Source organism: Mastomys coucha, unplaced genomic scaffold, assembly GCF_008632895.1.
Source record: "Mastomys coucha isolate ucsf_1 unplaced genomic scaffold, UCSF_Mcou_1 pScaffold14, whole genome shotgun sequence".
Lineage (NCBI taxonomy): Eukaryota > Metazoa > Chordata > Mammalia > Rodentia > Muridae > Mastomys > Mastomys coucha.
Window position 1 is genome coordinate 2,558,677 of NW_022196896.1, and position 27,930 is coordinate 2,586,606.

General features: G+C 40.0%; 1 protein-coding gene across 2 annotated transcripts in view; it reads left to right on the forward strand.

The window, feature by feature from the left end:
- The first annotated feature begins 2,238 nt into the window (after window positions 1–2,238).
- The window catches only part of C9orf72 (C9orf72-SMCR8 complex subunit), a 32,040-nt gene continuing 6,348 nt past the window's right edge, over window positions 2,239–27,930 (forward strand). Inside the window, exons 1-7 of one of the 2 annotated variants that reach the window (XM_031366392.1) lie at window positions 2,239–2,353; window positions 9,465–9,950; window positions 11,122–11,181; window positions 17,669–17,764; window positions 18,275–18,339; window positions 19,995–20,067; window positions 21,976–22,092. In XM_031366392.1, coding sequence (XP_031222252.1) covers window positions 9,507–9,950; window positions 11,122–11,181; window positions 17,669–17,764; window positions 18,275–18,339; window positions 19,995–20,067; window positions 21,976–22,092 — 855 coding nt within the window. In that variant the 5' untranslated portion in view covers window positions 2,239–2,353; window positions 9,465–9,506. Of the gene's footprint in view, window positions 2,354–2,504; window positions 2,605–9,464; window positions 9,951–11,121; window positions 11,182–17,668; window positions 17,765–18,274; window positions 18,340–19,994; window positions 20,068–21,975; window positions 22,093–27,930 lie in introns of those variants that run through there. The other variant, XM_031366391.1, reaches the window with a different exon arrangement.

Below are 27,930 nucleotides of genomic sequence, written 5' to 3' on the forward strand. Positions count from 1 at the left end.
ACTGAACATTAATGAAACATGATAGTTCACATTTTTCTGTATCGGGTCTTTAAGGGTGCTGTTCCGGCTGGAAATAGGGGATAGAGTTCTTGGTTCTTGTTTGAAGAGATACTCCCTCTCTTTTTCTTTTCTTTTTTTTTTTTAAGATGGCATCCCCCCTTGATAGCCTTCAGCATGAAGTATAGCCTAGGATAATCCTCCTGCCTCAGATTATAGGTGTTTGCCATCTCGCCAGTTTGTTTAGTATTGGGAAGTGAACCAGTACATGGTAGGCAAGCCCTCTGCCAAATGCCCTACATGTTCAGCCCTGGAGGTATAATTCTATAGCAAGCATATTTTCACTTAAAGCCTAGAGTTATTTGAGGTAGATTATTTGAAAAGTTTGTGGGGATAGGAGTTAAAAATCTACCACACCAGTAACATGGATCATATTTCTATATACAATTAGTATCATTTTCTCTTTGGTTCTCTGGAGGAAAGATGTATTCTAGACTACCTTACACTTTTCAGGCAATACAATAATTATGGACCAGCATACATACTTATTATTTTCTTCCTGGTTAATAAAATTTAGCTCAATCCAATTAAAAATATATAAGCTACTTTACCTATGCCTAAGTAATTGTTCCATCTGATGTGAAAGAAAACGTTTCCACTCATTGGTCACAAAAAACACAGCAAAATATTTTTTTAAGATTTATTTATTCAGTATATGTAATACACTGTAGCTGTCTTCAGACACTCCAGAAGAGGGCATCACGTCTCATTATGGATGGTTGTGAGCCACCATATGGTTGCTGGGATTTGAACTCAGGACCTTTGGAAGTATTCTTAACTGCTGAGCCATCTCTCCAGCCCCAAAATGTAAGTTTTACATGGTTTATTTCATTTTTTCTGGTCATACAATATTTTAGGTCTTGGCATTTCATTATTTTTCTCCAGAGAGAGAAAAAGAGAGAAGTATGGTAGGGCAAACCCCGGGAGTCACACATGCTAGGCAAGGCCTCTACCCACTAAGCTACATCCCTAGTCCTTTCTCGGTTTGATTATTTTTTAAATAAAACATTTATTCTAAGACTGATATTACACAAAATCAGATATTTGATGGACACTGTTTTTGTCTCTAGGCAAAATTTTGAAGTAAAAAAAAAAAAAAAAAAAATCCGAGAAAGTATATTCCTTCCCCAGGCACTCAATCAAAGTTCCAGTCTTATTCTGAAGTGTAGTGTTATGCTAGTTAGAATCACCACAGACAGGTTTTAAAGGAGAAGGGGACACCAAACAAATATCTTCTATACTTAGTGGGCTCTGGAGTCACACTAGCCTCACTCACTTGGCTGCCTTACCTGCAAACTCACTCACTTTGACCTACAGCATCTCACTCTTTACCCTAGCCTTCCAGACATGGATCTATACTATTTCTGTGCGTCTCGATGCATTTTTAACTTTACACATAAACGAAGCATAATCTTTTGTGTAGTCTGAAAAGCACCGCACAAAACAGTGTGAGAACTTGATACGATGACAACTGTTGGGTTTAAAAAAAAAAAAGCAAACAATATCTGGTAAGAGTTCTATTTTCACCAGAGGTAGTGTTGATAGGTATTCTGTTATTAACACCTTTCTTTTTCTATAAATGATGAAAAGCTACTGGAAAATATTAAACACTACTCATCTGTAGTGAGAAGCCACAATACAGTTACAAACCAAAAAAAGATTTTTTAAACATATCAAACGTCATGGTGTTATTTTCCCAAAGGTTAAAAAACAAAGTGCACTGTGCTACTTGGCAAAAATGTCGTCTAGAAGAAAACGCGGTGACTACTCACAGAGGGTGGGGGAATTAACAAATTGTGCTTGTTTTGGAGGTGAACGTGTACAGTCTCCACACCGCCTTACGGCAGTTAACTGTGTCACACAGACTCAAAGAAATCCACTCATTCATTAAATATTTGTTGAGCACCCACTACCTGCCAATCCCTAAAACAAAACCACTTACAACCATTAACCATGCTTCGTGGGTCCAGCAGATTTCCCTAACGCAGATGGCACTATCTATACATGGGCTCAGCTCTGCCCATGTATTTCCTGAACAGCTTTTGGAAGAAAAAGCTACAAAGCGCAAGACAGCCTCCGCCCGGCCAGCTGCCACTGGCGTCTCCTGGCTGGCAAAGCAAACACAAAAGGCGACGCCGGAACCTACGGAGTCCCACGAGGAAACAGCGGCGCGTCAAGCGGAGACAAGTTCCGCCCACGTGAAAGATGGCGTTTGTAGTGACAACCATCCCAGTTGCCCTTTCCCTTCTCTGCGGGAGTGGTGCCTAGACCGTCCAGGGAGAGTGTTGCTAGGGAGGTGCGTTTTTGTTGCCTCAGCTCGCAACTTAGTCACTCCACAACGGTGATCAAAGACAAAAGAGGGAAACGAGACGGCAGAGATCCCCACCGAGAGCCCTGCAGAATCTGGGGCGGCCGCGGGCTGGGGGCGGGGCTACGACGGGGCGGGCCCGGGGGCGTGGGCGGGAGGGGCGGGGCGTGGGCGGGGCCCGGAGCGGGCTGCGGTTGCGGTCCCTGCGCCGGCGGTGAAGGCTCAGCGGCGGCGAGTGGGTGAGTGAGACGCGCGGGCGGAGCGGGGCAGCTGCCTCGGTCGGCTTGCCGGCCGGCTCCGGGTACCCAGCGGGGTTTCTTTCTCCTTCCGAGTGAACTCCTCCCTGTCTTCCGAGCGAGAGAGCCCTTGGCCTTGCAGGAGTTGCGGGGGCCGCGGCGGTGCGGAGGGGATGGCGATGGGCCTCGGCTACGCTGTCCGCCCGCGCTCCCCGACGCTGAGCTTCTCCCGGGCCCTTGAGGGAGAACCCTCGGGGAGTACGGCGGGCCCTGCCTCCACCTCCCGAAGCCTGGGCCCCTACGGGCCTGGCCGGGCGACAGCCAGATCGCTGGCGGGTCCTGCGACCCAGTCAGGGCTCTCGAAGGTCCCCGCCCGGGAGGAGAAAGCGCGGGTGGGATGGAGTAAGGACCGACAGCACGCACGCAGGCAGAATTTCGCACAAGTTTTTAAGGAGTGCGGGTGCCCACTTAGACGGGCTGCTCTCTTAACCAGGGTGTTCCCCTGTTCTGTGGGACATGACCTGGTTGCCTCACAGTTCCGCGGTTGCACAGACTTATGAAAGGAAGTGACCATTGTGACTTGGGCATCACTTGACTGATGGTAATCGGCCGCAGAGAGAAGCGCACTGATTAAGTCTGTCCACACAGGGGTCTGTCTGGCCAGGAGTGCTTTTGCCTGGGAGGGATTGCGCTTTCTGGTATGGGGACTATTAGGCTCTTGTAGAGTTTTGTTCCCGGCAGATGGATAAATTTCTCGTCACACTGTTCCCGTTCGTCACCAGTTGTGTAAAAGGGGTACACAGTCTGTCTCAGTAGTACTTTTACTTTATATAAAGGGCCCAGAAAAGACTAGAAAATACTTTGAGATAGAGTCGTTAGTTCACTTGGAAAACTTTACACACACACACACACACACACACACACAGAGAGAGATTATGTTAATAATATGGAATCAATATTTGAAATATAGTAATCTTCCCCTCATTACTTAAAGAGGACATTCCAGGAGGCCTCCAGTATAGCCTGAAATCTCGGGAATCACATACACACACATCATGTGAATATAGGTGTTTTCCCCTCATTACGTTTCATACACAGATGATAAAGTTTAGAAACTAGGCACAATAAGAGATTACAAATAACTGATAATAAAGTGGAGCCATTGCAGCCGTGCTGTAAAAGTCCTGTGAATGTGACCGCTTTGTATTTCAGAGTAACTTACTGTACTTTCACCCCTGTTGAGTAAAACAAGGATCGCCTGAATGCAGGCACCTTGGTACTTGGACACCTGATCTGATAACCAAGAGGATGGAGGAGTAGTGGCAGACAGTGTTGAGAGCATGAGTATGCTGGACAAAAGGGTGAATCATAACCCAGGAGAAGAAAGCAGGTGATTTCATCACCCTGCACAGTACCATGTGTCACGTAAAAACCTACAAGTAATTTTTCTGGAAATTTTCATTTACTTGTTTTGAATGAAAGTTTACTACAGGCACTGCAAGTTAAAATAATCCGTGGATCAGGAGGAACTGGGGTTTTCTGTTTGAGACACTGCTAACTAGCTCCTCAGTGACCATTGGCACTGTGGGAAACCCCGGAATCAGTCTGAATCAGTTGGAAACTGCCTCAAGGTGACGGTGCTCTTATTTCATAGAACACAAAGAGAGAGAGAGAGAGAGAGAGAGAGAGGGATTACAGCCTGTGCCGCAGATTGAAGATTCAACAAGCATTTAAATTTCCAAGAGACAGATGTAAATATAACTTAAAAAGTTGTTAAAACAGTGTGTTTGGCTATGTTGACCATTCAATGTTTGCTTTTAGAGAATGACCGAATGAATAAAACTTCTATCTTTTGAGCCTGCCCTAGACCCCAAAGTGTTAGGTTAGCCGGCCTAAGAAACTGGCACAGTCCTGGTGTCATGAATATGCATGTGAGTTTTGACTGAAATTGAACATTTGTGGAGAGTGACAAAGGCTGGTCTGGCAAGTAGTCCACTGTCTTTTTGTTGTTGTTTTGGTTTTTTGTTTTTTTGGTTTTTCGAGACAGGGTTTCTCTGTGTAGCCCTGGCTGTCCTGGAACTTACTCTGTAGACCAGGCTGGCCTCCAACTCAGAAATCCACCTGCCTCTGCCTCCCAAGTGCTGGGATTGAAGGCGTGCACCACCACCGCCTGTCTTTACAGTGGTCTTGTTCCTGTTTGGCTGAGAGGGCTGGTTGATGGCCGTCCCCCCACCTTCCCACAAGAAGTGGAAGCTTTATGGTATAATTCTTGATCACAGTAGCAGTAGGCAAACGAACTTCTCAAAGCAGCCTGGAAAACTGTAGCTGACTTTTTTTTTCTTTTTTTTTTTGCAAAGGTTTAAAGAAAATACAAAGGGCTTTATTAGTTTTGGAAGTATTGGTTACGCCCTCCTGACCCTTAAACTCTGTTTATAGATAAAGTGATGAGCGTTCGCCTCACTCTGTTTTGGATTCTGGCTTCCCTCAGAAGACTCTGTGGCTAATGTTAACCTTCTGAAGTAGCCAGAAAACACATAAGCAAATGTCTGTGAGGTTGAAATGAAATTTTTTTGGCCACATTGGTATACGGGTTTTCACCAACGCTAACTTCGGGTGTTAGAAGTATCAGGCTTATAGCTTCCCCGATTATACTTCTCTATAAGACTTTATTTTTTATGTCATAGGAATTTCCCCTTTTTCATGTTTCTGTATCCAAAAATACTATATTCCTAAAATAAACAATTTCTAAGTTTTAAGCTCCATGCTATTCTGAACAGTCTGATGCTTTCTTGTACCTTCTGCTGTGTCCTACCCAGGACATGGTTAATTCCTTTGTCCAAACATCTGTCTGTTATATCCACACTGGATATGTACCACCTGCTTGTTAGTCAGTCACTCAGATATTTTAGATATAAGGTTGCTTATTTAATAATGGCCTCATAGCAAGAGGATAATGATACTGGCAATTTGGATTTGCTTGAGATAAGCCATGAAGTGCTTTTAAGTGAAAAGGTGAAAGTTCTCACTCTAATTTGGAGGGGGGCTATACTGGTACTACTAAGATCCATGGTAAGACTAAATCTTGTGTGAAATTATGAAGAAGGGGGGAAGTTACACTGGTTTGGTCTTGCTGTTGCATTAATTTTACAAAGTTATAACTATAATACATGATAAATAATCCTAAAACAATGAATTTGTAGGTGGATGGCATAATCTGAAAACCCTGTTCTGAGCAGTTGAAGCCAGCACACTGTGCCAAAGGCATTAGGCTTATTTATAGATTTCAGCCAGAGTTTTCAAGGGGCTGGAGAGATGTCTCAGGGGTTAGGAGCGCTTGCTGTTGCAGAGGACCCAGGTTCCTCTACAGGCACCAGGCAAGCATGGGATACACTGAGATACATACAGACAAAAAGTAAAATTAAATAAATATGCATTATAATAATAATAATATATGAGTAAAATAAGAATAAATATACATCATAATTAAATGAATAAATTGTAAAGTTCTCTAGAAATGAGGGTCACCAAGCCATTCACAAGATGGCTGCGTTGACACAGGGGTATATGTGAACTAGAAAAAGATAAAACTTAACAGAGAAGTTTCAAGTCAAGTTGCTGAAGGCTTTGCTAGCATGCTTGACGTGCAGAAATGCTGAAGGCCACTGGGAGGTTTCACAAATGAGGAATTAGAAGAACTTTTTTACTAATCTACAGAAAAAAAAAAAGGGAAGAAGAAACTGAAGCAGCTTGCAGTGTGGACCCAGAAACACAGTGGTAGTGACTGGCGTGTGTGACATTGCAAAGGCATGAAAGGACAGAGCTATGGAATACAGACCTCAGGTGATACAGAGCTATGGAATACAGACCTACCTGTATAGAGTCATCCAGGTGACTATACCTGCTGCCACAACAAAAGGAAGAGCTCAAAGGAGACACCAACTTCTGAATAAAGTGATTTTTGTTTTGTTTTTTCAAAGGAATTGGGCAGAAAACTTTTCAGCCGTGGCAGCTTCTGAAACATTTCCTCCTCCTGACATCTAACCACCAGGGCTGACGTAGCTCAGTGATCTAGGATCATCCAAACAGATGATCTGTCACTGAATCTTTTGAATCCCAATCCTGGGTTTCTACCCCGCCTTTGACCATTTAGTTCCCAGATAAAAGACACATACAACCTTTATATTTACAATAAGCCTTCATCAACACAAGAGCTGAGCAGATATCTATCCTCTGTGCTATTATGTGTATCACCCAGCCAATAATCCCATTAGATAACTTGCTGTGCTTCATCTGGGCTGCTCTTAACTTCAATTAGCCAGCTCACATGGCCATTATTTTAAGATTTTTTACCCTATGGTGTCTTCTTGCTTTACCTTTCTCTCTCCTTGTGGTTCTCCTCTGACCCCAAGCCTGAGAACCCTAAACCCCACCCATGTCTCTTCTGCCCAACAGTTGGCTGTTGGCATCTTTATTCACCAATCAGGATAACTTGGGGACAAGGTTATGTAGTCACCTGGGTCTAGATGTGGTCTCTGGGAGCAACCAGTATTTAACATAGCAAAAGATCAAACCTCCACTGTGATCACTCTGACCATCAGGTCAGCAGGAACCTACAGACCTATGGCACTCACCTCACTTTGTCATGTCACATCTTATCCTGTAGTGTGTATCATTACCTGTATCACAGGAAAGAGTGAGTCCCATCGAATAAGACATTTCAGAAAGAGACCACTTTCATATAATTCTTATCATTCTGGTGTGCTTTAATGATTATATTTTGTTATTAATCTCTTTCTTCCTATTTTGTAAATTATACCTTATAATAAATAAAATATATATGGGTACTCTTTGCAATTTAGACATCCACTGAGGTGTTTTAATTCATCCCCTAGGAGTAAGAGGACTCTTTGAGAATGGGCTGCATTGGAAGCTAAACAACCCAACATTACCCTTAGTCCTTATAGTTAGCCTAGGAATGAGACTAAATAAAATAAATGGCATATAATGCTATAAGTTTCCCAATCAAGTCAAAAGTTTTCCCATAAATCTTTAAGATTATGCTCTGGGGCTCAATACTGCTTCAAGAAGTGCTTTTCTTTTTTATTTAGACTTACTCACCTTTTCAAACAAAAGGGAAAAATGGAATAGAAATATGTTTGCAATATAATTTTATGGTTGTATGTTTAGTTAGTTCACTTGTTATGTGGTCCTGCAATTCACTGCTATTAATGAGGACAGCAGTGGCACCATTACAGTTTCCACTCAAATTACACTTCTCTGCTCCCTCACTGAAGGCTGACTTCTCCACTGTGTCCAAAAGAATCAATATTTTAAACAAGTTTTACAACTTATATAGCCATGGTCTCTTCAGAGTACTACTAAAAGAAAATAGTGCCAAAGTGATTTTCTGAAATTAAAAATGCACATTTAAAAACTCTAGGTAAACTATTCCTTAGAGTTATGTGTTTTGCCAAGTTCTGTAGGGCTAATCATATTATGATAGAAACACTCACTCAGCATTCTAAATATAGAAGTTACTCCTTTGCACGAGACTCTGAGCTCTTGATAAGATGGAGAACGAGAGAGAGAAAATAGGATGGTTCAAGGACCACTTGTGGGAATTAGCTATGTCCTTCCTTCCTCTATATGCATCTTAGGGTTGAATATGGTCACTGAGCTCAGTGGAAGGCTGTACTGTTGAAAGGTCTGCCGAGCACAGTAAATAGACATTTATTTACATGGACATCCGTTTGTGACTAATATTCACTCCCAAAGTAATCACAAAGGCTCCCTTCAGTGCCTTACATAAATCCTACCGTTTTGTTATGGTTTTTCCCACTTTAAATCTCTTACTACGTGTTTTTAATTAGAAAATTTGTGATTTTATATATACAGTGTGTAGAATTTAATTATTTGAAGGAAGATCCACATGTGTAACCCTGGCTCTGGATTGGCTCTGAGCTTGTTTGCTCTTCCCTACTTGTCTGTCTTTTGAGTTCTGAGTAACTGAAAAGACACTCTTTGATTTTAGCAGCTTCACATGCAGCCTTCACATTGCTGTGCTGCCCTCTGCTCTAAGCCCTTGCTTGTGTTTCCCTTCCTGTCTCAGTGTGGTTTTAAGCTGTAGTATTGGACCTCGGTACCTTAGTAGCCAGAGCTCACTGAGATGGCAGGGCTGCTGCTGTTCTTTGATCTTAGATCTTTTTAAGTGTTTTATGGTATTTCTGCTGCCAGATTTTTTTTGAAAATTACTTTTCTAGGAGCACCTAGAAAACGCAAACTAGGGGACTTAAAAGAGCAGCAGCTTGTTCCCTCGCAGTTCCAGAAACTCCAAGCCTAATGCCAGTGTCGTGATTGTCAGGAACGCGAATGAACCTCTGAAGGCTTCTTGGGAAACCTTCCTTGTCTCAACACCACCTCTGGTGGGGAACAGTAATCTATGGGACTTTCTCTGTCCATGGTCAGCATCCCAGTTCCTGCCCTTTATCTTCGTGCAGCTGGCTAGCTTTGCTGTAGTCTGTATCCCTCTTGGTCTCCTTCCCCACTCCTCTTAAGCACAGCAGTCATTGGATTAGAGCCCATTCTTCCCTCTAAGGGCCCATTTGACCTAATTTTACCTATTTGTGACTAAGGTCCCAATTACTCATGCAGGGTCCTCCCCTTCCTGTTTTGTTCTTTAGTTGAAGTAGTTTAGGGACCAAATATCCAGTCATTACAATTGGGTGCAGGTTATACATTTGGAGATAATAAAGGCTCATTCTTTGCTTCTTTTGGTATGTGACATTTTTCTAAGTCATTTGGGGTTGGAATGGATATCTTTAAATGGCTGAACCTGATCACTGTTTTTGTATGTCCCTGTTTAGTTATTGCAAGCGTTTGGATAATGTGAGACCTGGGATGCAGGGATGTCGACTATCTGCCCCCCACCATCTCCTGCTGTTGCCAAGACAGAGATTGCTTTCAGTGGTGAATCACCCTTGTTGGCGGCTACCTTTGCTTACTGGGATAATATTCTTGGTCCTAGAGTAAGGCACATTTGGGCTCCAAAGACAGACCAAGTACTTCTCAGTGATGGAGAAATAACTTTTCTTGCCAACCACACTCTTAATGGAGAAATTCTTCGAAATGCAGAGAGTGGGGCTATAGATGTAAAGTTTTTTGTCTTATCTGAAAAAGGCGTAATTATTGTCTCATTAATCTTCGATGGAAACTGGAACGGAGATCGGAGCACGTATGGACTATCAATTATACTTCCGCAAACCGAGCTTAGTTTCTACCTCCCACTTCACAGAGTGTGTGTTGACAGGTTAACACACATTATTCGGAAAGGAAGGATATGGATGCATAAGGTAAGGGGGCTTTTGAGCTTGTTCATGATAGCCTGGCCAATGAAAGTTTTTTCTGGTACATTTACACTTAAGTTTTGGAAATTATATGCCGATAACACCATACAGCTGTTATGTTGTGTCTCCTGGGCACAGAAAGCTCTGCTCTCATGACTGGTCTTCACAGTCGTAATGGAGGGTAAGATCGTGTCACAGCTTAGAGAAAGTAAACGTTTAGTCTGAGTTTGTTCTGGAAGCTTTGAATCTAAGGCCTTCTTGTTTTCCTTTTCCTGTGTGGCTTTGTCTTTTTCTTACAACAGTTTAAGAGTATAAATGTCCACAGATTTTGATAATCTGTCAGCCACACAGCCTTTAGTAACTAAGCTGCTTTCCGTGTTCCCAGTTTTGTATAATGAGGAGGATAGACCAAGTGGATTCTAGGGAGTTATTCCTTTCAATTTGCAAATTTAGCTAAAGGAAATACTGTTTTCTCCTGATATTTACATTGCTGTGCATTTTCAGCATATCTAAAGAACAAACCTAATTCTCCTTCCTTCTTGCTAGTTTAATATCATCCTAAAAACCCATTAAAACATGACTAATTTGATAAGGCCTCTAACCGACTACACCAAGGGAAGTAGCATTTCTTAAAAGAATAGTTTTCTCTATTATACCTATTAATGCAGACTCCCTTCCTTATTTCTGACATACTTACCAAAAATCATTTAGATTCAAACAGTTTGGCTGCAGGTGGTATTACAGGCAAGTAATCCCAGTGCTCAAGTCTGAGGCAAAAGGATTTGAGTTCAGTGCCAGCCTCTTCTGTCTGCCTGGTGAGTTCCAGTCCCGTGAATAAACAGACTACAGCAACCATTCCTGTGCTCCTCAGCTGCAAGTCCATCTTGTTTGATTTAAATAGTGTGTAATTATTTTCCTTTGAAGCTGCAGGTGTTATGTGGGCTATTTTTGACTAAAGTATCTCTTTACTGTAGAATAAAGGATGCTTTGATTGTATTTTATGTTCTGTGTGAGAGCATGAACTTGTTGGGCTAATCTCTTGTCTCCATCCTTTCTCCCCACCTGCATAGAAAGTATTTTCCTGGAACTGTACATGATAGAACATATCTACATTGAAAAATGAACAAGCATCAAAATGGATTTGTTAAAGTAAAGTAAAAAATTTTCTTTTTCTTAGGAAAGACAAGAAAATGTCCAGAAAATTGTCTTGGAAGGCACAGAGAGGATGGAAGATCAGGTACAATGCATACCACATGCTGCCCATGACAGCTTCCCTTTGCTCATGTCTGTAGATAAAGTTGGTGGGTCCTTCTGGTAAGGACCTGAAGATCCATTCAGTTGACGGAAGGAGCCTGAAAATGAGTATTCTTGTTGAGCTGTATAGAATGAACTGAACAAAAACTTCTGCAGCCTAAACCTGAAGACTTGAATTAAGAAAAAAAAATTATTTTAAAAAATTAATTACATCTACAAATTAGTATTTGGCCACGTTTTTTTCAATCAGCCAAAATATGTTTGAGGTCATTTATTTACAGTAAAATTATGATATTACATGCAATTTATTTATTTTTTTATTGAAAATAGGTTTTTTAATACTATATATTCTGATTATGGCTTCTCCTCCTCTGTCTCTTCCTATAATCTCCACCTACCCAAATCCATACCTGTTCTTTCTCTCTCTCATTAGGATGAAATTAGGCATCTAAAATAATAATGATGATAATAGTAATAACAATAACAATAATGTAAAATAAGTTAAAATAAAAACAAACCAGAATAGAACAAGGTAAATAATAGAATTAGGAAAGAGCCAAAGGAAAAATTCAAGAAACACATATAGACACAGACACGATATTTGCATACACAGAAATTGCATAAAAACACAAAACTGGAAACCATAATATATATGTAAGAGAGGAAAAGAAGCCCTGACATAGCATTCTGAGTAAAGCACTTTCAAAAATACCACTGACTTTGTATTGTCTGTCTGCTGGGCATGAGGCCTGGCCTTAAAGAGTGGGGCATAGATCCAGGAAGACTTGTGCAGACAGTTAGCTTTTTGTTTACGACCCATATCAATTGGAGATAGTGTCTGGTTAGGCATGCAGGCTTAGCGACACTTCCCCTCAGCACTGAGACCTCATCTGACTCAGACCTGGGCAAGCCTTGTGCAAAGGCAATTTTTAAAAGTTATTCCTTCTGCAGCTCTGTTCACAGGAGCTGCTGTCTGTCTGAAGCAAGTGAGCACACCCCTGAGGCATTGTTCTAGGACTGCAGAGCCAGCTGGAGGCACCATTTTCTTAAAAGGCTTATGTTGTAGTTTTAAAACTCAACTTTATGTGTATTTGTGGCAGAGTGAATGTTGAACTTTGCCAGTAACATTCTTTATCTTCTTCCTGTTACCCTGGATGCCACCCACCCTCACTATTTGTCCTTGTCAAACTCCAGTAATTAAACATGGCTATGTGGCCTTTTCTCTCATTTTCCTTAGCATGGCCAAGGAGAATGGTACTTAAAAAATAATAATCATCATCATTTTAAGTATGTCTGCGAGTTTGAGGGAATAGTGGTAGAATATTCGCCTAGCTTCTGTAGCATGATCCTATATTTGATCCCTAACAAAACATACACACATACAATAAAAAAAGACATAAAATGACTTTTACAAAATTATTGTGTTATACCATGATGAATGGTGCCATAGGAAATATTTTAGGAAAAGACCTGATACTAAATGCTTTAAAAAGTTCAATCTTGGGCTGGTGAGATGGTTCAGCGGGTAAGAGCACTGACTGTTCTTCCAAAGGTCCCGAGTTCAAATCCCAGCAACCACATGGTGGCTCACGACCACCCATAATGAAATCTGATGCCCTCCTCTGGTGTGTCTGAAGACAGCAACAGTGTACTTACATATAATAATAAATAAATCTTTAAAAAAAAAAAAAGTTCAATCTTTGCTTGCTGATCATTGAGCAGGGTCTCCAAGTATAGTCACTTTCACCAACCACTGAACTATATTTCTGGAGTACTTAGGGAAAGTCATTTCAACATAAGAAAATTTAGAACCAAATAAAATTTTCATTCAGTGAAATTTTGATTTTGAAAGTGAGAGCCCAGGCTGGCGAGATGGCTCAGTGGTTAAGAGCACTGACTACTCTTTCGAAGGTCCTGAGTTCAAATCCCAGCAACCACATGGTGGCTCACAACCATCTGTAATAAGATCTGATGCCCTCTTCTGGTGTGTCTGAAGACAGCTACATATAATAATATAAACTTACATATAATAATAAATAAATCTTTAAAAAAGAATATTGAGAGCCTGCTGTGGTGGTTTTAATATACTTGGCCCAGGGAGTGTCCTGTAAGGTTCTTGTTGTTGAGTTCCATTGAGACTTCACTCACTCGTGGTGATGATAAATGTCTGACAGTCCATGTCTGAAGTGCTGTATATGCGTGAACCCAGCAGAGATAAAACTTACCATTTCTGAAAAGAACGAGATGCTTTCTAATTACATAGCTGATATAAAGTGTTTGCAACAGCACTATTATAAATCTTAATACTGCTTCAGTATATCATAGCACACTGAAACGACTTTAGCCACGAATAGTTTGGGACTCTTGCCTGACAAAATCACTTAATAAGGAAGGAAATTTGACATACATTGTTGAATTCCATGTCTTAATTGTATTTGTAAACAGACATTTCAGCAATTATTCTAAAATGCAGAAACATTGAGTAATTTACTCTGGACATTACTGTAGGGTGAAATGTTGAAATAAAATTTTTCTTTTTTTTTATTTTTTTATTGATTTAAGTTTTATTACATTATGATGAGAAAAGATACATGATTTTAATTTATCTGAATTTGTTAACATTTAAAAACATATTTTAAGTAAATAGAATTACATCACATTCTTGTTTCCCTTTTGTACCCCAACTCCTCTCAGAGACCCCCCTTCAAAACCTGCAATACCTTTCGTTTTTTTTTATTTTGTCATAGTCCTTAAAATTTATAAAATATTGTAACAATAAAAATGAGTATTATAAAAATTGTTTGATATAAAACAACAATCAATGGAACAGTCTTATGTAGATGCTTGTCTATAACAATACTAAAAATACATACATTTGTCTTAATATAAATTTGGAATAACTCCAAATATATTAACTGTATATTTTAAAATAATACATCACTACTAGTGCTTTTTTAAATGAACATAAATAGATAAAGTCTTTTTGTTTTGTTGTTTTGTTTTTAGTAGAGCTTAAAATCTTGGCTCTTACAGTGGTATAAGCCCAAAATAAGAACAATTTTTAGACATTGGAGTTCATTGTAATAAGGCTGTACTTCAATGACCCTCACATCACCAAAGGATTTTTACCTCCATTGTAGCTAAGCTGAGAGTTGACAGTTCTGCTGCGCCAAGGAATGAATTGTAGACACGATTTTTGGATACAGATTTCCTGCTATGGTCAAAGCTATTTGACTTGAGTGAGTGATTTTATTCTCAGCCCACAGAGAACAGGTTACATTCATTTAAGAAATGGTGTGTGTATTAAGATAGTCTATCCATGAAGTCATTCACCAACTGTTTCGTGAACAGTGGTTCTACTTGGAGGGTGGCATAGACATTAGGTGAGGGTAAGAATCTGGTTCATTGGCTGTGATGATTTTTGAAAACCATTCATCTCAGAGAAAGAGTAACTTATAAAAAGTCTTCTTCTTCAAACTTGATACAATAATAAATATCAAGCAAAGCATTCAGTCTAATTCTTTGTTGTTCTCTTACAAGCCACCTCCCAAGTTAATTGTCTACGTTTCTTTTGGCTATATAAACTTTTGAAATCTGTAAGCTGTTCTGAAAACCATAGTATAATGTAAAAACATGAAATAAACAATCCTACTAATAGAGATACTGAGATAGGAGAAGCCTGATTTCAAGACCATTATGTGGAACCCAGCGAGAAACTGCCATACAAACCAGCAGAAAGTGTATATGGATTGTACAATATTGGACATATGTCTCCTATTACCAAATTAGAGAGACCACTGAATGACAGCCAACCAGTTTCTAATTCCTCATAGTTTTGAATTTCAATCGATTAGAATATGTTGATAATATTAATTTTCATACTAAGAGATACTAAGAAAAAATAATTGTTACTTCCTGTTATTTTTGTTGTTAGAGATGGAATTAGGTTTGTGTGGGTTTGTTGAAAGATTACTTTCTTGCTTCTTCTAGAGTGTAGTTTTGCTCCTTATGTTGGTGTTTTCCAACTATTATCCTTTGTAGGGCTGGATTTGTAGAAAGATATTGGGTAAATTTCCTTTTGTCATGGAATATCTTGTTTTCTCCATCTATGGTAATTGAGAGTTTTGCTGGGTATAGTAGCCTGGGATGGCATTTGTGTTCTCTTAGGGTCTGTATAACATCTGCCCAGGATCTTCTAGCTTTCACAGTCTCTGGTGAGAAGTCTGGTGTAATTCTGATAGGCCTGCCTTTATATGTTACTTGACCTTTTTCCCTTACAGCTTTTAAAATTCTTTCTGTGTTTACTGCATTTGGTGTTTTGATTATTAACTGATGGGAGGAATTTCTTTTCTGGTCCAGTCTATTTGGACTTCTTTAGGCTTCTTGTGTGTTCAAGGCATCTCTTTCTTTAGGTTAGGGAAGTTTTCTTCTATAATTTTGTTGAAGATATTTTACTGACCCATTACCTTGGGAGTCTTCACTCTCTTCTATACCTATTATCCTTAGGTTTGGTCTTCTCATTGTGTCCTAGATTTCCTGAGCATTTTGGGTTAGGATCTTTTTGCTTTTTGCATTTTCTTTGACTGTTCTGTCAATGTTTTCTATGATATCTTCTACACCTGAGATTCTCTCTCCTATCTCTTGCATTCTGTTGGTGATGCTTGCATCTATGACTCCTGGTTTCTTTCCTAGGTTTTCTATCTCCAGGGCTGTCTGTCTTTCTGATTTCTTTATTTTTTCTATTTCCAGTTTTAGATCCTGGATGGTTTTGTTCATTTCTTTCACCTGTTTGGATCCTGGATGGTTTTGTTCATTTCCTTCACCTGTTTGATTGTGTTTTGCTGTAGTTCTTTAAGGGATTTTTGTGTTCCCTCTTTAAGGGCTTCTAGCTGTTTACCCATGTTCTCCTGTATTTCTTTGAGGGAGTTATTTATGTCCTTCTTAAAGTCCTGTATCATCATCAGGAGAAGTGATTTTAGATCTGAATCTTGCTTTTCTGGTGTGATGGTGTGTCCAGGACTTGCTATGGTATGAGAATTGGGTTCTGATGATGCCAAGTAACCTTGGTTTCTGTTGCTTATGTTCTTATGCTTGCCTCTGGCCATCTGGTTATCTTTAGTGCTACCTATCCTGGGCTAAATGGCTGGGGCCTGTCCTACCTGTGATCTGGTTGTGCCAGAACTCCTTGGAGTAAAGCTGTCTCTTTGATCCTGTGATTCTGGGATCCTGTTATTCTGGGCCCATTAGAGCACCCAAGAGTGGAGCTTCCTCTGGCTGTTGTGGGACTGGCTGCAAAATTTGTGCCCAAGGTGTGCTCAGAGCACCAGCCCAGACAGACTGGAGGGAACCAGTGCCACTGGGCTGGCGGAGTTCCTGCATGCCTGGGTCCTGCTGACCCCAGTTACTCCCGGTATTGGTACAGATGTTGTGTCCTCCTCACCTCTGATCCTCTGATCCTGAGCTTGTTTGAGCTCCTGGGAGTCAATAAAATTTTCCATTTCTACACTTATAAATTAGGATGAATTTTCCAAAGGAAATAAGCACCTTCTATGATAAGGACATTGAAAATGGATTTTTTCCCTGGTCTGTGTGTGTGTTGAGGATTAAACCTAGGGCGTCATACATGCCAAGCAGCTGCTGTGCCACCAAGTGGTATATAATCCTCAACCCTTAATTTGGGGTTCTAACTTTAAAATAGATGTGAGGGGTTTAAATAATCATTTCATGAAACTTGAGTGAACAAGTTTATTACTGAGGTGAATATAAGTAGTTGATAATTTTAAATATATTTAGCTGGGATTGATAGATACTTGACAACGTCAACATCTTATTTAGGTGATCATAAACTGATGGGAAACATGGTTATAAACGTTAAGTTGTGTCACTTACGTCACACACCACAGTTGTGCCACAGTTGTGCTACAAACCAGATGCCACAAAATAGAAACTCAAGGTCATGTTTTGCAGGTGCAGTAAATGATAGTACTATCTACAAAGTTCTCCAATGGAGACTCTTCTACCTTACTGATTCTTACTCTATGTGGTAACTTCAGTATGCATTTGGATAGATTATGTCCTGTTCTGAATGTGAAGGCTGGGTATTGAAAGGAGCCTTCCTGGTGAATTCCTTTTTCTAAGCATTCAACATCTTTTCACGTTTAATTTTTCTCACTTTTTAAAAGTGGCCTTTAACAGGAGCTTTTATACCTTAGTTAAATTTCTAAGATCCTTTCTAGTGGCAGCACCATAGCTTAAATATTGCATGTGAGAGTGTATGGTAAGCCATACTCACCAGAAAAGAAGCTTAAAGAGCATGACAACCCTGGCAACGGTTTCTGAGTGGGAGGCTTTGGAGACTGCATTGAGCAATTCCAATCAAGGATGTTTTACTCTCTGCCTCCATTTGAAATGTTTTTCCTGCCCAGCTCACCCACACTGTGATTTTGTTCACTTCATTATGTTTGATCCAGGGTCAGAGTATCATTCCTATGCTTACTGGGGAAGTCATTCCTGTAATGGAGCTGCTTGCATCTATGAAATCACACAGTGTTCCTGAAGACATTGATGTAAGTGTCTTGTATCTTTTATGAGTTTCCTTGATAGTGGGTTGGTGTATGTGTGTGGTGTATGTGTGTGTATGTGTGTGTGTGTGTGTGTGTGTGTGTACTCAGAATTGAACCCAAGTCTTCAGGAAGAGCAGCCAGTGCTCTTAAGCACTAAGCCATCTCTCCAGCTCTTCAACTACCAGTTTCTTTGACCATCTGTTGAGGATATTTCAGTATCACATTTTCCATGAGTAAATATCTCTAGACACTGTTCCTAATGCTGATTTGTCATTAAGCTTGGTCTCCTGATTCTGGTAGCTAAGAAGGGGAAGTTATAAAAGTGTCCTTTGCACTGCCTGGCCAATTCCCCTTTGTTCTTCTGAAAAGTGCATAGACAGCAACACTTTATAGGTAGCCTTGATGCTCATGATGAGAGTGCTGGCTCGTGTTGGCTCTAGAATCTGGCGTAGTTATTATTAAGAGTTCTCTCAACACTGTTAACAGACTAATTTTTGTATGTGTACATTTTAGATAGCTGATACAGTACTCAATGATGATGACATTGGTGACAGCTGTCATGAAGGCTTTCTTCTCAAGTAAGAATTTTACTTCTTTTTCTGAATGCTAAGTAAAGCAGATAAAAATCTTAATGCTCAGGCTGGCAAGATGGCTCAGCAGGTAAGAGCACTGACTGCTCTTCCAAAGGTCCTGAGTTCAGATCCCAGCCACCACATGGTGGTTCACAACCATCCGTGATGAGATCTGATGCCCTCTTCTGGTGCGTCTGAAGACAGCTACAGTGTATTTTACCGGAGCGAACAGGGCCGGAGCAAGCAGAGGTCCTGAGTTCAATTCCCAGCAGCCACATGATGGCTCATGGCCATCTGTGCAGCTACAGTGTACTTATACACATAAAATAAATAAATAAATCTTAAAAAAAAAACTTAATGCTCACCCATGACAAGATTTAGAGGAAAAAATGGTAGAAAACCTACTTCCTCCTATTATTTAGGGGCAGTGTTACACATTTGGGCTTACACGTGTTGTTCTCATACAGTACTGGCATATCTGACATTATTCTTCCCACGGTCTAAAAAGGCTGAGTTTCCTTAGTACCCAGAGAAGTTCTGGTCTGTGTTTGAGTCTGGTTTCTTATGGAATATAACCCTTAGGAACCTATCAAGTTGAGTTACTTTTTAAATTCTTGTGAATTCTTTATGTCTAGAAATGGAAATCAGTCATATTTTAGACTGACATTTTTCATCTTCCTGTGTAATTTAACATTTAAGAACATGGACTCTAATACCATTCAGCTAGGTTACAACTGGGAAAACTTGGTGAAGCTACCCAAAGCGATACCTCCATTTTCTTACCTGTGAGACATGAACAGTGGTAACAGCTAGTTTATTGGGTCCTTGTAGGCACCAAGTGACATGGATAGTATAAAGCAGCTAGGACACTGCTAGGCACATGAACTCACCCGGTAGCCAGGAGCCAATGCATCCTGTTATATTTGCTCTAAGAAGACAGTAAGTGGAATAGCCAATCCTGACGGAGCAGCTGTGTGTTCCACATGTGTGCCTCATCTCCTGTCATAGTCTCCTTTACACTTGCAGACTGTCACCAGCAATGGGAGAGAAGTGAAAAAGGATTTTGTTAAAGTGTTTACTTCTGTGTTCCCTTCCTTTAAACTCACAATGAAATACCAGGTGAACGTGCTTAACATCAAGGCCTGGATGCTTGACTCAGAAGCACTTGAGAGTTTGCTGGTGCCAGCCACTCAGACATTGTTTTAAGTGTCCTTTCTCTCTAAAGAAGTCACTATAAAATAATATCATCTATATCCTAACTGGGGTATCTTTTTTCTTAAAATGTGTTTAATTTTATGTGTGTTTGAATACCTGCATATGTGTATGTGCACCATATTTATGTGTGCCTGGTACCTGCAAAAGGCAGAAGAGGGCTTCAGCTTTCTTGGCACTAGATGGTTGTGAGTCACCATGTGGGTTCCAGATCTTCTCTGCAAGAGCAGCAGGCGCTCTTGAGCAGTGAGCCATCACTCCAGCCTCGAGTTGTCTTAAGATGGTATGATATCCATGAAAGGTCCCTTGAAAATGCAAGGTTTTACACGAATAAAAGATGACATCATGCAGATGGCTTTGGTGTTCATCAAGCTCTTGTGTGTTATCTGAACCTTGCTGGGCTTTCTCATTGTGAAGCTGTAACCCTGCCGATGTTTTCATTCCTACAGTGCCATAAGCTCACATCTGCAGACCTGTGGCTGTTCTGTCGTAGTAGGCAGCAGTGCAGAGAAAGTAAATAAGGTAATTCATTCTACAGTTCAACAGGATCTCACTTTTATCATCACTCGCATATCATGAATGATCATTTAAATAGTAGCCTGCAATTGAAATAACCCAGTAGTATATAGAAGCAATGTAATTTTACCAAATTCCTCTGACACCCTCTAGCAGAACTGACTCTAATAGAATGAGTAAGAATTCAATTACCACATTAATTTTGATAATCCATAACTCCTAGTTGATTCATAGATTGTTTTGAGAAAAATGATTAAATGAGATTTTTCTTTTTTGAGACAAGGTCTCACTATATTTTGTCTGGGCTGGCCTGCAACTCACTGTGTAGATCAGGCGAGTCTGAAACTCACCACAGTCCACTTTCCTCTTATACCCAATTATAGAGATTAAAAGTATACACCATATTGCCTGACCTTTAAATGAGATATTTTTCTCCTATTTTCCAATTGTTGGTTTTTATTTCTGTATGAATTTACCTACTAAACAACTTGTTAAGTGAGGGCATAACAATTTGGATATGTGAGGTATAGGAAACTGTACTGATGAATATTACCATGAAGTATAGAGTGACTACACACCACAGCTTTATATTGACAAATACTTGAAGTCACAAAAGCAGATAGTATAAAATAGCTAACCAGATGACTCATTCAGCTTCTGGAGGTGATTTCTACAAAATCTGTGAGTTTATACCATGTAAATAATGGGGTGAGGAGCCAAGAAATGTAATCAAACATTTCCAGAGGGTTAGTGTCAAAAGACAGTGGCCATCTTTATAGTCACTAAAGACATATAAATACATATTCATATCAACTGGAACAACCCTAATTTCTTTTTAAATGTTTTACATGGAAATAAGTTAGGGGTGGTTATTTGCATTACAAAGTTACTCATCTTTTACTTTTCTTTTTCTTTCTTTTTTTTTTTTTTTTTTTTTTTTTTTTTTTTTTTTTTTTGAGAGCCAGCCCATGTACTTCTATGAACTTTAATTTGCCAAATTTATAATTCTCATTCAGTCAATTATGACAGAATACTAGACCTCTCATTATATTTTAGCTAGGCATTTAGAGCTGTTATGCATGACCCTAAAAAGTTGCTTTCCACTTGAGATACTGAAGGCCTAGGTTCCATTGGGGACGGGGGTCATCTTGGTTGGCTTTATGAAAAGAGAAAGGCTCCATTGTTTGGGCTTCATTTACTAAATGTTTTTTCCATCTCTCATCTTTTAGGTTGAGTAGCTTGTCCTTTATCATTTCATTTCTGAGAGACAAGTTGCCACTGCAAGAGCATTGTTGGAAAGCGCTGTCTTGAAGCTGTGTCTGGCTGTGGTCAGAGTCCCAGCACAGCTGCACAGCTGGTTACTTTTCTCTGTACAGATCTCTAGGCCACTCTTCCTACTGGCAGCGGTTTCTAAACCCACCAAAATTGAGTAGGGTTTTTTCTGTGGAAGTTTTTGGGCAGTCCCTTTTGCCACTTTGCATCAGAAGGTAGTTGCCTCACTGAAACGTGTGGTTTATTCTCTCGAGTGGTCTGCCCACTCGAAAGGCAGTTGGTGCTGGATAAAGGTATGCCAAGTATTGCACTAGGCTATGACTGCTCACTCAGATGAAGGTTTCATGGCCAAATACAGTTGAAAAAGAACAAATATTATTCACTTAGAGAGCAACAATAGTTATTCGAATGTAGCAAGTTCTGAGATACCATGCAGTTGATTTACCAGCTACTTCCTAAATATAACTGACCACAAGATGCCTGTGTAAGCAGCATGTGTTTTGACCCATGCCCTGTCAAAGGATACTCCTTACTTGGGAACTGTTGCAATGATAGCAACAAAAATTCCTATTTAAATTTATTTTATAAGCAAGCAATGGTCTTTTGACTTCACATTTCAATACTGAATCTTTTCTTCTCTAGATAGTAAGAACACTGTGCCTTTTTCTGACACCAGCAGAGAGGAAATGCTCCAGGCTATGTGATGCAGAATCATCCTTTAAATACGAATCGGGGCTCTTTGTCCAAGGCTTGTTAAAGGTACCCTTGCCATTCATTCATTTATCATGTGTAAAGCAACAAGTAAAACTGAATTTTACAAGTAATTACTGAGAGTCTTTGTAAAGTATATTAGCATTTAATGTATTATACTTTTAATTGTCTGGGGACTAGTTTGTTTTCATCATTCTGAGCATAAAGTGTATGTCTTAGGGATTTATAGTTAGTATCATCCATGAAATACCATGGGATAATATTTATATTTTACTTGGTTCCCTCTAGCTATGTGTCTAGCCTTAGTGTTTTCTTTTTAAATACATGCTTGAATCAGATTGAGCCTCTGAAATGGTAATGTTTCTTTTGCTTACTGAGTAGATATGAATATGTACCATACTTACTCGTTTTAAGAAACTAAAACATCTCTTAAAACGTATGCAAATATCTGTTTCTAGTACTTATATTTTTAATTTTTAGATTAAATTTGGTTTGTTTATTTTTTTCCTTTTTAAGCAAACCAGATAAATATAAATTAACATTTTTTTTTTTTTTTTTTTTTTTTTTTTTTTTTTTTTTTTTTTTTTACTGGAGACAGGGTTTCTCTGTTTAGCCCTTGCTGTCCTGGAACTCACTCTGTAGACCAGGCTGGCCTTGAACTCAGACGTCCGCCTGCCTCTGCCTCCCAAGTGCTGGGATTAAAGGCATGCACCACCACCACCCAGCTATCATTTTTTCAATAATTAAGTGGAAACAAAATTTTTCCAGCAAGCTCTAGGTTTGATTGAGAGACCCTGCTCAAAAAGAATAAGATGGAATTTATTTATTTCCATCAAGGAAAATTCCAAACATCAACCTCAGGCTTTACATGCATGCATCCAAACGTGTGTGTGTGTGTGTGTGTGTGTGTGTGTGTGTGTGTGTGTGTGTTCATACATATGCACATGCATATACACACAGCCATAAAGAAACTGCTTTTTATGATCACTGCATGGTTCTCTCATAGTTATTCTTAAGGATGTAAGCATAGCAAAATAAAACAACAAAAGCAATACTGTTGTAGGTACCCTAAATAAATTTGCATATTCAAGGAGCATTCCTACTTCTGTGATGCAAAAGCTATCTACATCTGACAGATCTGCAGCCAGCATTATACCAGATAGGGAGCCACTGAAGTCACTTATCTAGGAGGAGAAACAAGATAATAATGTCAACTTTCACAGCTTTATTCAGGCCTTGTGTCATAAGCAAAAAAGAAAACAGACTGTGGGCTGAGGCTTTACCTTCGTGGAAGAGTGCTTACTTAGCATGCCTGATGCCCTAGACTCCCCCTAAATGACAAACTCAGTCAGTTGCAGGATGTACAGCACCCCCTCAAAAAAAAATTTTTTTGGATACCAGAAATGAAATTGCTGAGAACAAGGAACAAAGGGAGTAATTACACTCCCAGTAGCTACAGACAAAAGAGCCCCGTAGATGAAGTGACTGACGTCCTCTGGGACAGTTATAAAATGGAAGAAGTAAAAATGGACAAATGCAGGAAAGACATCCAGTACTCATGACTGAAAGACTGCTGCTGAAATGCCTATCAGACCCAGAGTTCTCTGCACACTCGGAACAGCTCCTCTCTAAATGTGAAGATGTTCTTAACAAAACTAGAAAGAAGCACCCCTCGGTTTGCTGCCCTTTGGACCTGCAGTGTCCCCAAAGGCTCACATGCTATGTTGAATATTTCATCTTAGCTGGTGCCACTGTTGGGAAGGGATGGAAAAGCTATGAAGTGTAGCCTGGTTGAGATGTCTCTCATTAAGTCACTGGAGGCATGCCTATGAAGGGTACAGGAGGAAAGGAACCTGGCCTGCACCCTGACCCCTCTCTATCTAGGCTCTCCATGAATCCAAAGTAAGGTAGACTATTGCCTGTAGACTGAAACAGTGAGTCAGAAGAGACATTTCCTCTTTAAAGCTGAGTTTTCTGGGTGCGTTGGCATGTTAATGGAATCTGATTAGTATAGACCTTGAGTAGGCAAGGCAATCTATGTGGAAACATCAAAACTGGTAGCAAAGAAGCACCTAACTTCACAACAGACACTGACGGAACTCAGAGACCCAGATTGGAGTCCTCGAGTTACGGTGAGTGAGCTCTGATGGTTACAGTAAGAATGTACATCAGAGATACGGAGCTCTCTTACAGTGGTACTCTGGGAGAACTGGACATCCTGTGAAGAAAAGCCAAAGTGGCTCATTCTCACCAGACACAGATCAAGCTAGATGAGATGCTTAAACCTGAGATCCTATTCACAAGCTATTAGAGGAAAACTTAGGAGAAACAATTTAACACGCCCATCTGGGGAAAAAGGGGTTTTGTTGTTGTTTTAATTTTTTTAGTATATTTCCCCAAATCATAAAAACAAAACCTACACTTGACAGATGACATCACACTGCAAAGCTTTTACACAAGCAAGAAAGCAGCCTGCAGAGTGCTATAATAGCTAGCCCATAGGAGGAGAAAGATACTTGTGGGCAGTTCATCACACAGGTCAATGTAAGTATCTCAGCATAACATAAGCAAGTACTGATGGAGTAGACATCTCCAAAGAAGATATGAAAATAACTGATAGATATGAAGCACTGCTCAGCATTGCTGCGTATATGGTAAATTCAAAGCCCCACTTAGATGGGTATTATCAAAACAACAAAAAGTGACAAATGCTTTCAAGGATATAGGGAAAGTGTACTTGTCACATCTTGGGGTATTTAAACTATTAATTTGCTGTTCAAGAGGACAGAATGGCAGTTTAAATTAAAAACCAGAAGTGGTAAAGCAGTCACCTAGAACATACAAAGTTCAGCACTATGATAAATGAGCAAACAATTAGACATTTGAACCAACTATCTCACCATTGGACAAGTCCTAAAGGAAATGGATGGGTATGTGGATGAAGCCCAGGCACCTTCATCTGTATTGCAGCACGACTCACCATAGCTGGCATGCAGAACCAATCTAAATGCCCATGTGCAAATGAATGGTACATATCCACAGTGGAGTGTTTCATCACGCCAGGGAAAGTCAGTTGTGATAAGTGAAACAAGCCTGGCACAGAAAGATAAATGCTACACGTTATCACTATGTGTAAAACCTAAAACATCTATCTCATACACGTAGAAGGCAAATACAGAGATTACCAGAACTTAGAAGAGGTGCTGGGGAAACCTGTAGAGTGGCTTAGGGCTAAATAACTAAAGCAACTAAAAGACTAGCTTACAGTGTTCTGTAGCACTGGAATAACTGTGACAGTTTATTGTATTTTTCTGGTTTGTGTATAGGGGAGAGGGAAAGAAGTGTGTGGACAGAGATTGATATAGGGTGTCTGACTCTATCACTCTCCACTGTGTTTTTTTAGGCAGGGTCTCTCTAACCTTGGAGTAGACTGGCTGGCAGTGGTACTCTGAGATCTACCTGCCCATACGTCTCGCAGCACTGGGCTATAGGTACAGGCTGCTGCGACGACTCCATGGTGCTGGGATCCTAACATAGATCGGGTCCGCGTGTTTACACAAACATTAGTACTTTGCCTACTGAACCATTTCTCCAGCTCTAGTTTTTGTTTTTTAAATACCTAGTAATTGGGATTTTGAATGTTCTTAACAAAAAAAAATAACTATCTGAGATGCTAGGTATGACACCTTGAGTGAATCACATTTTGTATGCATGTACTGAAATGTCACTGTACCCTGCAAATGCAGCAGTTGCTCTATGTTGATTGGGTAGATGCATGTGTATTAGTCAGGGATCTATAGAGTAACAAAACTTATATATATGGAATTTATTAGACGTTTGGCCTTACAAGCCAAGATCCAGCTAATCTAACAATAGCAGGCTGTGAATGGAGTCTAAGAATCCAAGGATGTCTCAGCAGGTTTTATACAGTGGAATCCCAAAGAAATAGGTTCCAATGCTGGTGAGAAATAGTCTTGCTAGCAAGGCAAGGGTAATCAGGCAGAAAACAAAGCTTCCTTTTTCCATACCCTTATATAGGCTTCTGGCAGAACAAGTGGCCCAGATTAGGTCTCCTGCACTCTAGACATAATCTTTCTTACCTCCATAGTGGAAAGGCAGTCCAATTCTCCTTGGTAATCTGGATCAGTCACCCAACCTAACACCATTATCCCTTTCTTAGCCGGTTGACTTGGGGCATCAGAAGTCCAAAGTTGCAGGAAAAAATCTGAGCTTCCAGTTCAATGTAACGTTGTTCTAGGCTAGCAGAATTTAAGGTCTCGGGAACAGGGAGCAAAAATTTTCCATGGGTCCCTACAGGGTGATAGTGAGTGGAATCATTCTCTTTTCTACCACCTGATTCCTGGACCTGTGGATCCTGGTATCAAAGAAAATTACTCATATATTGTACACTGATTCAAAGCATGCCTTCTGGAAAACCCTGTCCCAGCCCTTCATGCTGCTGCCAAATTGGCACTGTAACTGTGTCTTCCTGGAACCAACTTTTGTCCTGGTTAGGGTTACTATTGCTGTGAGGAAACACCATGACCACCAGAGCAACCTGGGAGAAATGGGTGTACTCAGCTTATGCTTCTACATCACAGTCCATCATCAAAGGAAGTCAGAACAGGAACTTAACAGGGCAGGAATCTGGAGGTAGCTGACTCAGAGGCCATGGAGGAAAGCTGCTTACTGGCTTGCTCCGAGGCTTGCTCAGCCCATTATAGAACTGAGAACCACCAGCTCAGGACTGGCCCCACCCACAATGGGTTGGGCTCTCCCTCTGGAATCACAATTAAGAAAATGCTCCACAGACTTGCCTACAGCCTAGGCATTTTGGAGGCATTTTCTCTTTGAATCTGCTTCCTCTCTGATGACTCTAGCTTTTGTCACGCTGAAATAAAAGTAGACAGGCCTTAAACTCACAGTGATCCACCTGCCTCAATTTTCTGAGTGCTAAGATTATATTAAGTTTAAAAATTAAATATAACATGTATAGGGGATTAGAAAGGACTAGACTCATGTAATGGATACAGGTTATGGAAGATGTGTGTGTGTGTGTGTGTGTGTGTGTGTATTTTTATAGTTTAATTCTGTCATGAATTTTTTGTTGTAGGTGGTGGGTAAGTTCATGAAATACATTTGATACTGAAAGGGTAATGTGGAGCCCCACAGCTTATATTTCACATGCCCTATTCTAACTGTAGAAATTCATACATTTGTATAGGCATTGGGTCTGGTTAATTTTGGTGTGTGATATTTATATATACTTTCAAGATTTTTTTATAATTAAATTTACAAAATTAAAAACATTTTTAAAAATTGAATTCTTTCAAATAAAAATTTAGCTTTTGGTGACTGAATTATTAATATGGTTGGTATTTACTTAGAAAGTTAAAGGCCCAGAGATCAGTCTCCACTTTCACCCCCAAAATGAAAATCAGTTTTTGGGTTTCAAATCATGAGCTCAGAACTAAAGAAAACACATTTCTAACTTTGATTTTACAAATCTTAATTTTACCAATTTTTTTTTAAGATTCATTTTATTTTTATTTTATGTATTTGAGTACATATAGTACATATATAGCTATACAGATGGTTGTGAGCCTTCATGTGATTGTTGGGAATTGAATTTAAGACCTCTGCTAGCTCCGGTCAACCCTGCTCAGTCCAGCCCAAAGATTAATTTATTATTATACATAAGTACACTGTAGCTTTCTTTGGATGTACCAGATGAGGGCATCAGATTTCATAGCGGTGGTTGTGAATCACCATGTGGTTGCTGGGATTTGAACTCAGGACCTTTGGAAGAGCAGTCAGTGCTCTTACTCACTAAGCCATCTCGCCAGCCCCACCAATTTTCTTTAAAGTCACAGTGAAGTACACAGT